Here is a 12,564-nt window from a genome sequence, read left to right on the forward strand (position 1 = left end):
CTATGTATCGAGACCCTGTTTTTTTTTTTAGGGGGGTTTTTTTTTTTTGTTTTTGTTTTTTTTTGTTTTTAAAGATCCTTGCTCCAGATTATCTAAATGAATCCTCCATTAATTAGCTGAGGCTGCAAGCCAAAGTAACCAGTTGAAGGACACAGATGTTTCTAGAATATGGATTCCATGTCTGTTTCCACAGAGCTCTAGACCCAGGACAAAGGCACTTCACTGATGGTGTGTCCCTATCCCCATTGCCTTTTGTGCACTCTTGATCATACACTGGCCACCCTGACTCCAGGCATGCCCTTCTCCTGCCAACAGGTGTCAGCATCAAGGAAGGGACCCCTGACGGCAAAATGGAGGGAGACTTCCTAGGGCAGTCACGCTCTGTGTCCTTTCCAGAACCTGAGTGTGGGAAGTCAAAGCTGGCCACAGCAGTGATGCAAATCTTCCATCCTGGCACTTAGGAGGCTGAGGCAGGAGGATTGTGAATCTGAGGCCAGCCACAGTTATATATCTGGAACCCATCTCCAAAAACTGGAAACGAGCAGAAGCAAAACAAAACAAAAAAGCCCACCAGGTGAAAGTTCCCAAAAGAACTCGATCGTTACTGCATAAAAGGCAAAAGTACCAAGTATCCATCAATGCATAAATAGAAGATTTAAAAATATAGCATGTTCAGTCAATGAGCTATTTATTGTTTGCCCACAAGGAGGAATGAGTGCTGATAAAGCCTGGACAAAGCTGGAAAATGTTACACTGGCTGAGAGGATCTAGTTATAAAAGATTACATATTATATAATTCTATTTATATGACATATCCATAACAGGCAAATCCGTAAAAATGGAGAAGATATTAGCGGTTGCTTAGGTCTGGCAGAGAAACGGAGACTGACAGTTAATGATTCAAGTTCTTTCTTTTGTGGATGATGAAAATGTTCTAAAATTAGATTAGAGCAACGGTTACACAATTTTCTGAAATGTATCCGGGCCCACTGGATCTCTCACACTTTAAATGGGCAACATAAATTACATCATGTTAGAGTTGTTGTAAAGTGCGAGCTGACGTGACTGTGTGTGTGTGTGTGTCACGTGCTCACACACATTCAGGGAAGAGTAGGGCTGCACGGAATTGGCTCCTCCTAGCCCCCACAGACCTCCCTGCTTGTAGGTCTGAAAACCAAATTATAGGTTTGCTGGCCACACAGCAGCTTGCCCTGAGCCCTACAAGGTTTCCAGAGTTCAACTTGAAAGTGCAGGCAGGCTGGCTGCAAGACTGGCCAGAACCCTTGCAGGTATAGAGGATGCTCGGAGGGTGGGGGAGGGTTGGGGGGGTGTCTCATGGCTAAGTAAATCCATTATGGTCCCAGACACTCAGCTTCCCACCACCTCCCAGGGCTTCTGCTCCTGAAACCATTCTACGGGTATTTATTGAGCACATACACTGTGCCCCAGCACTTAATGCTGACCGGGGCAAACCAGAGGGCTGCCCCTGACTTTGTTAGCCATCCTGCAGGCTTCAGCTGGAGTCCAGGACAGCTTCTCCGCGTCATTCCTCCCTAGTGTTAGTGGGAACAAGAATGGAATGGAGAGACAGAGCCCTGGGCCTCACCCTTGGCCCCGCCCACAGATTAATGGAAACCACCTGGCTGGTGAGCGGCCCATTCCCATGAGCATCTGCTTCTAATGAGTGCCCCAGCACCCGCTGCATACCAGCCCCCAGGGCTCATTAATCTCATTAGGCAATGACAAATCATCCCCAGCTCAGCGAGCTCCCCTCCTTGGGCCCTGTGCTCCAGCTTCACACAAGCCTCGGCGGAGCCACATCCACGTGGAGCCTCGTACCCTTCTTCATACTAAGTCCCGCCCCCCCTCTCCCTTGACCTCTTCTGGGGCACGTCCGTCCAATGGTCTCATGGGTGGGCATGGAGGCATCTCATAGAGCCCTGAAGATTTCTGGACCAACCTGTTCCCGTTGCCTGTGCTTGGCGGGGGATCTGGACAGAGAAACATCCAAGGCACCCGAGGACATGAGTCCTCCACGTGAGGGTGGGGGTTGGTTCTGTAACACACTGCTTGTTTGGCATGTATGGGGCACCAGCACCACAAACAACACCGAAAGCTGGGCCTAGTGACACACGGCTGATTGCATCTGTAATCTCGGTACTCCAGAGGGCAAAGGGAGGCACCTTGGAGTTCTAGGTTCCCGGCACAACCAGGGTCTGCAAAATGGCTCTGCAGGTGAAGGTGTTTGCCACTAGCTTGTCAACCTGTATCTTAGCCTCAAAACCTATGTGGTGGAAAGAAAGGGTAGACTCCAGTAAGATGTCCTCTGGTCTTCATACATGTCCCTTGGCATACAAAAGAGACACATGATGGGACCACGGGACACAACAAGTCAGGCAGACACCTCACGATGTATAGAACTCTTTAGAAAGGAAGGGCACAGCCTTCACTGGGAAAAGCCTACACTCAGAAGATATATAGAATAGCCTGGGCTATGGAGCGACTTCTTGGTATAGAAGATCTAATTCATCTATCCCCATAACAACCTCTCAGAGAAGAATTCCTAGCCCCACCTCCACACGGGTCATGCAAGGCTGGTAGAAGCATTCAGAGACGAAGGGAAAGAACAGGATTTGATTCTGAGCCTCTTTATACCAGCGCAAGGCTCATGCTCTATTCGTCTGTTCTGAGAGGGTCTTCTATATACCTATGTAGCCTGGGCTAGCCTGGGCTACCCTGGTCCATACAGTAAGTTCTAAGCCAGCCTTGAACTTGCAACAGCATTTCTGCCTCTGCCTCCCCAGTGCTGGGATTACAAGTGTTCCATCATGTCTGGCTATCACAGCTGGCCCTGCCGTATGCTTCTGTCAGTTTCTCTCATCCATCTCTCCTGCCCTAAATGTCTTTCCTTTGGGCCACAGGCTGAGTTGGGCTGAGGGACCCAAAGGAAAAGTGATTTAGGCATGTCTGGTCCTTCTGTACAGTCCCTGGGCTGGCCATGAGCTACCTGTGGCAGACAGGAGTTTTTTGGTTCATCATACCTAGTTGATAGAGATGGGTACCCCTGGATCCTAGATCCACCACTAAGATCCTCTCTTCTTGTTTGTTTTTTCAAGGTAGGGTTTCTCTGTGTGGCCTTGGCTGTCCAAGAAGTCGCTCCGTAGCCCAGGCTGGCCTTGAACTTAGATTAGAGATCCAACTCTGTCTCCCAAGTGCTGGGGTAAAAGGCACGAGCCATGAAAATCCTCTTAACATATCCACTTCTGCAAGGACTCTTCTTCCCTTCCTCTGTCCTCCCATCCCACATCCACACTGGTGCCTCTGTCAGCCTACCTGTACCTTTCCTAGCCTCACCCTGGAGTTCAAAGCAGATGGCATGCAAATCCACTGCCTACGATTGGCCAGCACAGTTACCGACACACTGACACACACACACACACACACACACACACACACACACACACACACACACACACACACACACACACACACGCTACCCTCTCATTCATTTGCAAAGACCTGATGGGCTCTCAGTACCTGTGGCCAGTAAGGCACATCCTATAGATTACCACTGCAGTGACCAGACCAGATCCCAAACCACCCATAGGACACAATGTCTGCACATCGTGGGATATGGAACTGACGTGGTCTCAGCTGTCCATGCCTAGACATCCGAGTCTTCCCACTGGACAGAGAGATCAGTGTTTCCTGGACACCAACTACACACCAGGCTACAATGCCATAGTTGTGATGAATAGGCCCACAGTCTCGGGGTCATCTGGTATGTTGGCTCCCAACCTCCGATGAGCATGAGAATTCCCTTCCTGCTGGGTAAAATTCCCAGGCCCCCGTCTGACCCAGTGACTTACCCGTCTGCAGGAATGGGACACAGGGCTTGCATTACTTATGGGCCTTCTCCCTACCCTAGCACAATGGTTAGTGACACAGCCATCAGGCTGTGCGTCATGGTGGGCACCTGCAAGACTAGCTGGTTACGGGGAGAATCGTCTGAGTGTAGCATTTCAAGGCTGTCCTGAGCGACACACCGAGATACCCACATCAAAGCAAGAAACAAACCACTAATGTTAGACTCTGCTAACATTAGTGCGCTGTGGAGGTGTTCTGAGGACGAACAATCAGCTGGCCTTAAACGAGACCTCTTCAACAAGGCAATTGGATATCCTGTAATCAGCTGAAGGCTCAGGAGAAAAAATATCTTGTCGAGAGGAAATTCTATCTCAAGACGGTAGCATCTTTCCCTGTCTGACTTACCAGCCTGACCTAGGAGTCTGGACTTGGTTGTCCCCCACAATCATGTAAACCTGATGTTTTAGAGTACACACTCATCAATCGGCAGGCTAGAGAGCCTGAGTTTTCCAGCTCTGTTAGGTGCTCTCCCTACCCTGCAGAGCACAGCACAGCCCTTTGCCCAAAGGCCCTTCTGCCCCCTCACTGAAGTTCTGAAGAGATTATAGCACAGGTTGCTACTCTTCCTGATGCTATGACCCTTTAACACACTTCCTCATGTTGTAGCGACCCCAACAACTTTTGTTGCTACTTCATAACTGTAATTTCACTACTGTTATGACTTATAAAGTAAATATCTGGTATTTCCGATAGTCTTCAGCAACCCCTGTGAAAGGGTTGCTTGAACCTAGGGGGGTCGACACCCACAGGTTGAGAAACACTGTTCTAGGCATCTTTCTTTCTTTCTCTCTTTCTCTCTTTCTTTCTTTCTTTCTTTCTTTCTTTCTTTCTTTCTCTCTTTCTTTCTTTCTCTCTTTCTTTCTTTCTTTCTTCCTTTCTTCCTTCCTTCCTTCCTTCCTCCCTTCCTTCCTTCCTTTCTTCTTCTTCCTTTTTTTTTGAGACAGAATTGAATATATCTTAAGACTGGCCTTGAACCCAGTCTGTATCCCCAAAGAGCTGAGGGCCCATTGGGTCTTTGCAAATGATTTATAATTATATTTGCATGTAATGCAGGTTGGTCTCATTCTCCTGGTCCTCAGGAGTTCAAGGGTTACAGGCATTTGCCACCACACCTTCTGTGCTGCAGACTGAACCTAAGGTTTGAGGCCTCAGAGCTGGAAATTCTTGCTGTGTCTTTTCTTGTGGCACAGTCCTCTAATACCCAATGACTTGGCAATCAAGACCTCCTTCTACGTACTTCCTCTGAAGGACCCTCCTCACTGCAGAGTCCCTGTTCATGGTGCTGGGGAGAAGGGCCTAATTAGGTACTCTGTACAGGTAGGAAGGAGAGTAGGTAGCCATGGGAGATGCCAAAGGGTGGCTTGAGATTCACAGAAGTGCTCAACTATGGGTGCCAGGAAGGAAAACATATAGGTTTGCCTTTCTCCCAAAAGACCCCTAAAGAGATGTTTGGTTTCCTGCCCTCTTAAAATCAAGACTTAAAAAACCTCGTGGGGGTGGTACACACACCTTGAATCCTAGCACTTGGTTGGCAGAGGTAAGGAGGTCTCTGAGCTTGAGGCCAGCCTGGTCTACAGTGAGTTCCAGGACAGCCAGAGCTGCACAGAGGCAAAAAAGAAATCAAGACCTAGATCCATTCCCAAATGCTCAATTACATGTGGAAGAATGAACTTGTTCCCTCGTCTGTAAACCTGTAATCCCAACATTTAGTAGGCTGAAGCAGGAGGCTTCAGAGCCAGCCTGGGCTACAATAACAAGACTATCTCAAAAGAAAGAAAGAAAGAAAGAAAGAAAGAAAGAAAGAAAGAAAGAAAGAAAGAAAGAAAGGAAGGAAGGAAGAAAGAGAGAGAGAGAGGGAGAGAGAGAGAGTGGGGACCCAGGCTCCCTCTAGGACCAGGCTGTGCTGCTTTCTATGTAAATGGCATTTGAGCCTCAGACCTGAGCTGAGGCTAGCCTTTTGTCATTAACATGAATATGAGCTGCAGAGCCAGAGGACTCTGAAGACAGACAGACAGCCCCACCCTACAGCACTCATCTCCCTCTCAGGACCCTCTTCTATTCCCTGCCTGCCCAGATCAGAGTTTTATGAACCCACATGGACTTGACCACTCTTGTCTCCCACCAAGAACTCTGGGTCCCCCTCTTTACCTTGGTGGGCTTGGCAAGCTTCTCACTTCCTCTGTGAAGGGGGGATGGAGTTGCTTTTATAAGAAAGTCGATCACGGTTAGGTGGACTCTTCATCTCTGTTGCCCTTGAACTCTCTAGTCCTGATGACTTGTCTGAAAGAGGCCCTCAAACTCCTCTGTGGTCACATGTACAGAGATGTGTGCACCACACTGACGTCACCCCTTCTCCATTTGTATTTTCCATCACACTGACCCAAGGCTTTGGAACAAAATGGTGTAAGAAGGGACCAAGGGCCATAGTGTATGAATTAGGAATGCCTCAGAGAGGGACACCAGAGGTTACAGAGGGTGGGTATGGGTGGAAAAGCAAGACTCGGTCTCCAGAAGAGAAAAGAGCCCAGGATTCTTTCATATAAATAAAGCTACAGTTATGAAGTAGCAATGAAAACAACTTTATGGTTGGGGTCATCCCAACACGAGGCACCGTATTAAAGGGTCACAGCATGAGGAAGGTTGGGAACATGGGTGTAGTGGGGACAAGAGCCCAAAGCGATGGCATTGGCTGGGTTCTGGAAGCATGGCCATGGGTTGATGCAAACCCTCACCTGGCAGGTTAAGTGACTTAGTCAAATCTCTGAGTCAGGTGTCCTATTAAGGTCTCATCTCTCCTTCCCCAAGCCCTGGGACAAAGGTGAGCCCTCAGCCTTCTGCTGTCTCACTTCCCTAACTCCTGTGGCCCCCGCCTCCTGCTCAGTGACCTTTCCCCACAAACTGCCCCTAACCAGCTCCAGGAGTCATCAGTATGGGCTGAGGCTTCTCCAGGAGAGAGTAAGGACACTTCTCCAAATGCACCTTTAAATTGGGAGGGGGAAGAGAGGGACTCAGAAATGACTGAGCTCCCCACCCTCAGTCCGGGACTCTGCCCACTCTAGACCTTGATTGCTGGTTGGTTTTTTTGGATGAAGGAAAGAGAGCTCAGTCACATTAAGTTTCCCTCAGCCATTTCATGCTGGGCCAGCCAGCTGGGAGGACGGTCGAGGCTGGCTAAAGGGCTCACTCAGCCCTCTTAGCTAATTGCTCATTAAAGAGCATTAATGAGCTTCCCTTCGCCCCACCTCTGCCTAGAACGGGGAAGAGACCTTATTTTGCCTAGATCACTAACTAGGCAGTCCCTACTGAAAAGGCACTTGCTCCCTCTCCCAGACTGACAGGCTCTGTCCTCAAGTGCTATACTACCTCTGGCTCTGCAGGTTCTAGTCCCCCTCTCCCTTATCCTCCCCAGAGTCACCCTCCTACCCTTTGCTATCATGGCATCCCACTTCCACCCCACCCCACCTTGCCCAAAAACTTCCGGCACTTACAACTTCTCCAGCAGAGACAGTCCCAAGAAGGATCCGTTACGGAGCCCAGTAATCTTGTTGTTGCTCAAGAGCCTGGAGGGACAGGAAGAACACAGACACGTGCTGTTAGAAGCTAGGCAATGCAAAGTGCAGATGGAGCAGGACCCAGGTTCCCAAGATGGCTGTGTGGCAATATGTAAATGCCACCACCTAGAGTTAAGCAGCAGGGACCCTACCTGCCACTCTAGGAGGTTATGGGAGAAGCCGATGGAACAATCTAGCCACAGTGAGAGCCTCAAGTCATATATTTCTCCCAACGAAGCAGTGAAGGGCCTGTACACTGGACCTAACTTGAGATAGTGCTCAGTAGATGTTGTAATGTCTTGTTCCCAACTTGGAGCCTGTGTCAGCCCCACTGAGCTCCTGCCATGCCCCCCGACAGCTCTGTCCTTGCAGAAGCCCTCCCTCAATCCAAAATCCAGAGCATCGTGATGGGGAGACTGGCCTCATCCGGGTCAGGGATGGAAAAGGAATCCTAAAGTCCTGCAGGGAGACACACTTCTTTCATACCAATGCTTGGGAGGGCGAGGCAAAAGAGCAGGAGCTTAAGGTCGTCCTCAGCTACATAAGTTTGAGGCCAGCCTGGGCTACCTGGGATCCAGTCTCAAAGGCAAAGAAACAAGCAGGCAAAACAAAACACAGACAGGGAGAAAGGGGTGTGAGGAGGAAACCCTGGTGGAAGAGAGCTTTCTAATGCCCTCCTGGGGGTCAAGGAGTCTACTGGAAGATGACCACTCTGGATTGTCAAGGCTCTACTGTTACTGTCTCCTCGCCTTCCCACCCCGTAGAAAGACTCTGAAGCCCTAGATCTGATAGAAAACCAGACTCCCCCTTTGCAGTCCCTCCTCCATCATGTGTTTTATTTATCGTTTATATTCTAGGGAAGAGAGGCCCCAGACTCATCTTTGTCTCCTGCTCAGCCTTTCCCCCGTCCCAGACTTCTTGTTAGGAGGAAGGAGTTCCAGACCAGCCAGAGGGCTCAACCCTCCAGTTAATTGCTTATGAGAAAGCTTTAATGAGAACTCTCAACCTAAACTCCAAGCAGCCCTGGCCTGGGAAGCAAAGGGTTCCCCTTCTTTGCTCTGTTCTTACTAGTGGAAAACTCAGTGGAGGACCAAAGCACAGATCTTAAGACGTCTCTGGAGTAGACAGCCTCTGTGCTCTGCAGTACACAGAGAAAAGGGGCCAGGAAGAAAATGTAGGGGAGTTATCAGAGGGATCTGCCCTCAAGCCTCAGAGGAGTGAAGCAAAGAAGGACGCCCGGGCTCCAACTGTCCAGGACCTTTGGGATTCTAGGTAAGTGTTCCACAACTGGGCCATATCCCAGGTCCCATGCTGGCTGGGATGGGAGCAAGAGAGGGAGGTGTCTCTGGATCAATGAAAAGGGATAGATACCTCATCTCTTTCTTCTCCCTCCTGGGAGAGCTCTTCCAACTTCCAGAATGGTCTAATAATCTAATAGTCCTTCCAAGGGTGACAAGGTAATGTTTTCTAGCAGAAGAATGACTTAGGGGACATTATTAGGTTTCCAAAATGCTACACGTGTGCGCACACATGTTCGTTCGCCCCCCCCCCCATCTTGATATTCCAAAGAGCACATTAAAGGTGCCAGTTGTATGCCACATACTTCTAACTAGCAGGCAGGAAGCTGGGACAGGAGGAAGAAGGACAGCTTCCATTACAGAGTAAACCATCTCAGGAAATAAAAAAGCAGATCACATCAGAACTGTGCCACAGCTCAGACCAAGAATATGGAGCATAGGGCTGGAGAGAGATGGCTCAGTGGTTAAGAGCACCAACTGCTCTTCCAGAGGTCCTGAGTTCAATTCCCAGCAACCACGTGGTGGCTCACAACCATCTGTAACAGGATCTGATGCCCTCTTCCGGTGTGTCTGAAGACATTGAAAGTGTGCTCACATACATGAAATAAATAAATCTTAAAAAAAAAAAAAAGAATATGGAGCATGTAGTTAACATGCGCAAAGCCCTGAGGTCAGTCCCAACAGACAGAGCAAAAACAAAATGAAAATCAAAAGCTCAGACACAGGAAAAAAAGAAGAGCTTTTTAACAAACTTCCCTTTTTCTCATTTTATGGATAAGGATGTCAGCGCAGAGCTACCATTCACAAAGAGAGAAGCCCCAAAGAATGTTAGCGCTCAAGCTTGGAAAGTGGGTGTTATCTTGAAGTGGGAAACTAGAGAATGTTTGAGGATTGAGGATTCCAATTAGAAAAACACTGACATTAAAAATCCCACACTAGCCAGGGTAGTAGAGCATATCTGCTTGTAATACAGCAGAGACAGAGGCAGAGGCAGAGAGGCAGAGGCAGAGAGGCAGAGAGGCAGAGAGGCAGGGAGGCAGAGAGGCAGGGAGGCAGGGAGGCAGAGAGGCAGAGAGGCAGAGAGGCAGAGAGGCAGAGAGGCAGAGAGAGAGGGAGTCAGAGAGAGAGGGAGGCAGAGAGAGAGGGAGGCAGAGAGAGAGGGAGGCAGAGAGAGAGGGAGGCAGAGAGAGAGGGAGGCAGAGAGAGAGGGAGTCTGAGAGAGAGGGAGGCAGAGAGAGAGGGAGGCAGAGAGGCAGAGGCAGAGCCAGAGGGGCAGAGAGGCAGAGAGGCAGAGAGGCAGAGGCAGAGCCAGAGGGGCAGAGGGCAGAGAGGCAGAGAGAGGCAGAGAGGCAGGGAGGCAGAGAGAGGCAGGGAGGCAGAGAGAGGCAGAGAGGGAGAGAGGGAGAGAGGGAGAGAGGGAGAGAGGGAGAGAGGGAGAGAAGGAGAGAGGGAGAGAGGGAGAGAAGGAGAGAGGGAGAGAGGGAGAGAGGGAGAGAGGGAGAGAGGGGGAGAGGGAGAGAGGGAGAGAGAGAAGGGGAGAGGCAGAGAGAGAAAAGCAGAGACAGAGGGAGAGACAGAGGCAGAGAGAGAGGCAGAGAGGCAGAGAGGCAGAGAGGCAGAGAGGCAGAGAGGCAGAGAGGCAGAGAGGCAGAGAGGCAGAGAGGCAGAGAGGCAGAGAGGCAGAGAGGCAGAGAGGCAGAGGCAGGCCAATCTCTCTGAGTTTGAGGCCACCCCAGTCTACATAGTGAATTTCAGGCCATTGAGGGGATTATACAGTGTGGCACTCTCTCAAAATAAATTCCAGTTCCAAGAGATCTAATGCCTTCTTCTGGTCTCTGTAGGCAGCAGGCACGCACATGGTACACACATGCACGTGTATACAAACATACAACCATAAAATATATATTTTTAATCTTTAGAAAAGAAAAAGGCACAGGTTTTTTTAAAAGGTAAATCTCTGGCCGGGTGTGGTGGTGCAGAGCATTAATCCTGGCACCCGGGAGGCAGAGGCAAGTGACTCTGAGTTCCGAGCCACCCAGAGCTACCTAGTAAGACTATCCCACAGTAACCAGGCAAGTAAATAAATACATCTTTAAAAACATTTTACCCCCTTAATCTTACACTAGGGGCCAGCAGGACAGTTCAGTGGCTAGAGGCACTTGCTGCCAAACCTGGTGACCTGAGTCCCATCCCTAGGATGAATATAGTGACAAAGAGGGTGACTCTTGCACTTTGGCTTCTGCCCTCCTCAAGCTCACACTCACATAATGAGTGTACTGACAAAATGTTCTCGCTCCCCTTTTCCCGTTTTCCCTCCTTTTCCTCTCTTTCCCTCTTCTTCCCTCCTATCCTATCCCTGCTCTACATATACATACACATCATAGACACATACACACATATACATCATAGACACATAAATCATATACATATACATCATAGACACATACACATATATACATCATAGACACATATATCATAGACATATACATATACACACACATATATGTATGTGTGTGTGCATGTGTGTGTGTGCATATTGTGTGTCTCTGTGTGTGTGCATGCATGCACTCATGTCAGAGGTCAAGCTGCAGAAGCTGGTTTTTCCCTTTTACCATGTTGGCTCTGAGACGAGAATTCAGGCTTCAGGGGTAGTGGTAAGTGCCCTCGTCCTTTGGGCTCTCTTGCCAGCCCTGCTTTCCTTCTCTTTCTAAAGTGTTATTGTGTTTAAACTATGTGCATGAGTATCTGCTGGCCGGGTGTGTGCATGGGTGTGCAGGTACCTGTGTGGGCCAGAGGACCTAGATCTCCTGGAGCTGGAGTTATATATATGTCATTGTGAGCTATCTGCTGTGAGTGCCTGAAACTGAACTCTGGTCCTCTGGAAGAACAGTCCATGCTCTTACTCACCCAGTCATCCCTCTGGCCTCTGCCTTTTCTCCTCTGTGGAGACGGGAGGCGGGGGACTTGCTTTGTAGTCTAAGCTGTCCTGGAACTCATGATCTCTGTGACTCCCTATCAGATGCTAGGATTGCAGGCACCAGACACCAGCCTGAAAATGCTTCCAAATACATAATTAATTAACTACTTTATGTATAAAAATGTTTGAAAGACCATTGAATTGAAATCAGAGTTCTAAAAAAGAAAATTCCTACTCTCAAATTTCCAAAATGAGAGCCTGAGATCTCAGGTAAAGACCTCTCTCTGTTCAGATGGGCTCATAAGTGGTGATGGGGGCCCCACATTCCCAGGCCCTTCAGCCATGGTTCTAACCTTTCATAGACCCCAAACCTTTAACTTAGAGCTGGCTCATAGAAATACAATACGGACCATAATGTGTAATTTTAAATTTTCTATCAGTCTCTCTCTTTTTTTTAAAAGCTTAAAAATTAATTTTAATAAAACCTGATTAAACCCAACACGCACAACGTCCTTTCATTTCAACGTGTAACATATTAACGACACTATTAATTAGATGCTTTATTTCTTTGTGCGTGACCAATCTTTGGAAGCTGGAGCGTATCGTATGCCTGCCGTCACATCCTGATTCAGAGCAGCCACTCTCTGAGTGTGCACCATCTAGCACTGTGGGTTCAGGAGCATCACAAAAGACGGGGACCAGCCCGTGAGGCAGTCCAGGATGAAATTCTGGACACAAACAACAACTTAACTCTTAGCCTGGCCAGCCCCAGACCACATCCCACCCTACTCTGCAGAGACCTCCTGTAACTGGGCTCCTTCTCCATATGCCTTTGTGCTGGGAGAGGGCACAGCTGCAGTGGGGGGTGCAA

The 12,564-nt window shown here is 48.9% G+C and overlaps 1 protein-coding gene and 1 long non-coding RNA gene across 7 annotated transcripts in view; both read right to left on the bottom strand.

The window, feature by feature from the left end:
* The window catches only part of Adgra2 (adhesion G protein-coupled receptor A2), a 38,462-nt gene that overhangs the window by 16,377 nt on the left and 9,521 nt on the right, over window positions 1–12,564 (bottom strand). For all 6 annotated transcript variants that reach the window (XR_005494961.2, XM_063275883.1, XM_017600376.3 and 3 more), the window contains exon 2: window positions 7,416–7,487. Coding sequence is in view for 5 of the 6 variants with exons in the window: in XM_063275883.1 (XP_063131953.1) it covers window positions 7,416–7,487 (72 nt within the window). In the remaining variant the exon portion in view is untranslated. The remainder of the gene's footprint in view (window positions 1–7,415; window positions 7,488–12,564) is intronic.
* On the bottom strand, window positions 4,818–7,361 carry LOC134482405 (uncharacterized). The gene is made up of 2 exons (XR_010058451.1): window positions 6,076–7,361; window positions 4,818–5,525 (listed from the first exon to the last, which is right to left on the bottom strand). It is a non-coding gene; the product is annotated as an uncharacterized LOC134482405 (long non-coding RNA).

This window comes from Rattus norvegicus, chromosome 16 (assembly GCF_036323735.1).
Source record: "Rattus norvegicus strain BN/NHsdMcwi chromosome 16, GRCr8, whole genome shotgun sequence".
Taxonomy (NCBI): Eukaryota; Metazoa; Chordata; class Mammalia; order Rodentia; family Muridae; genus Rattus; species Rattus norvegicus.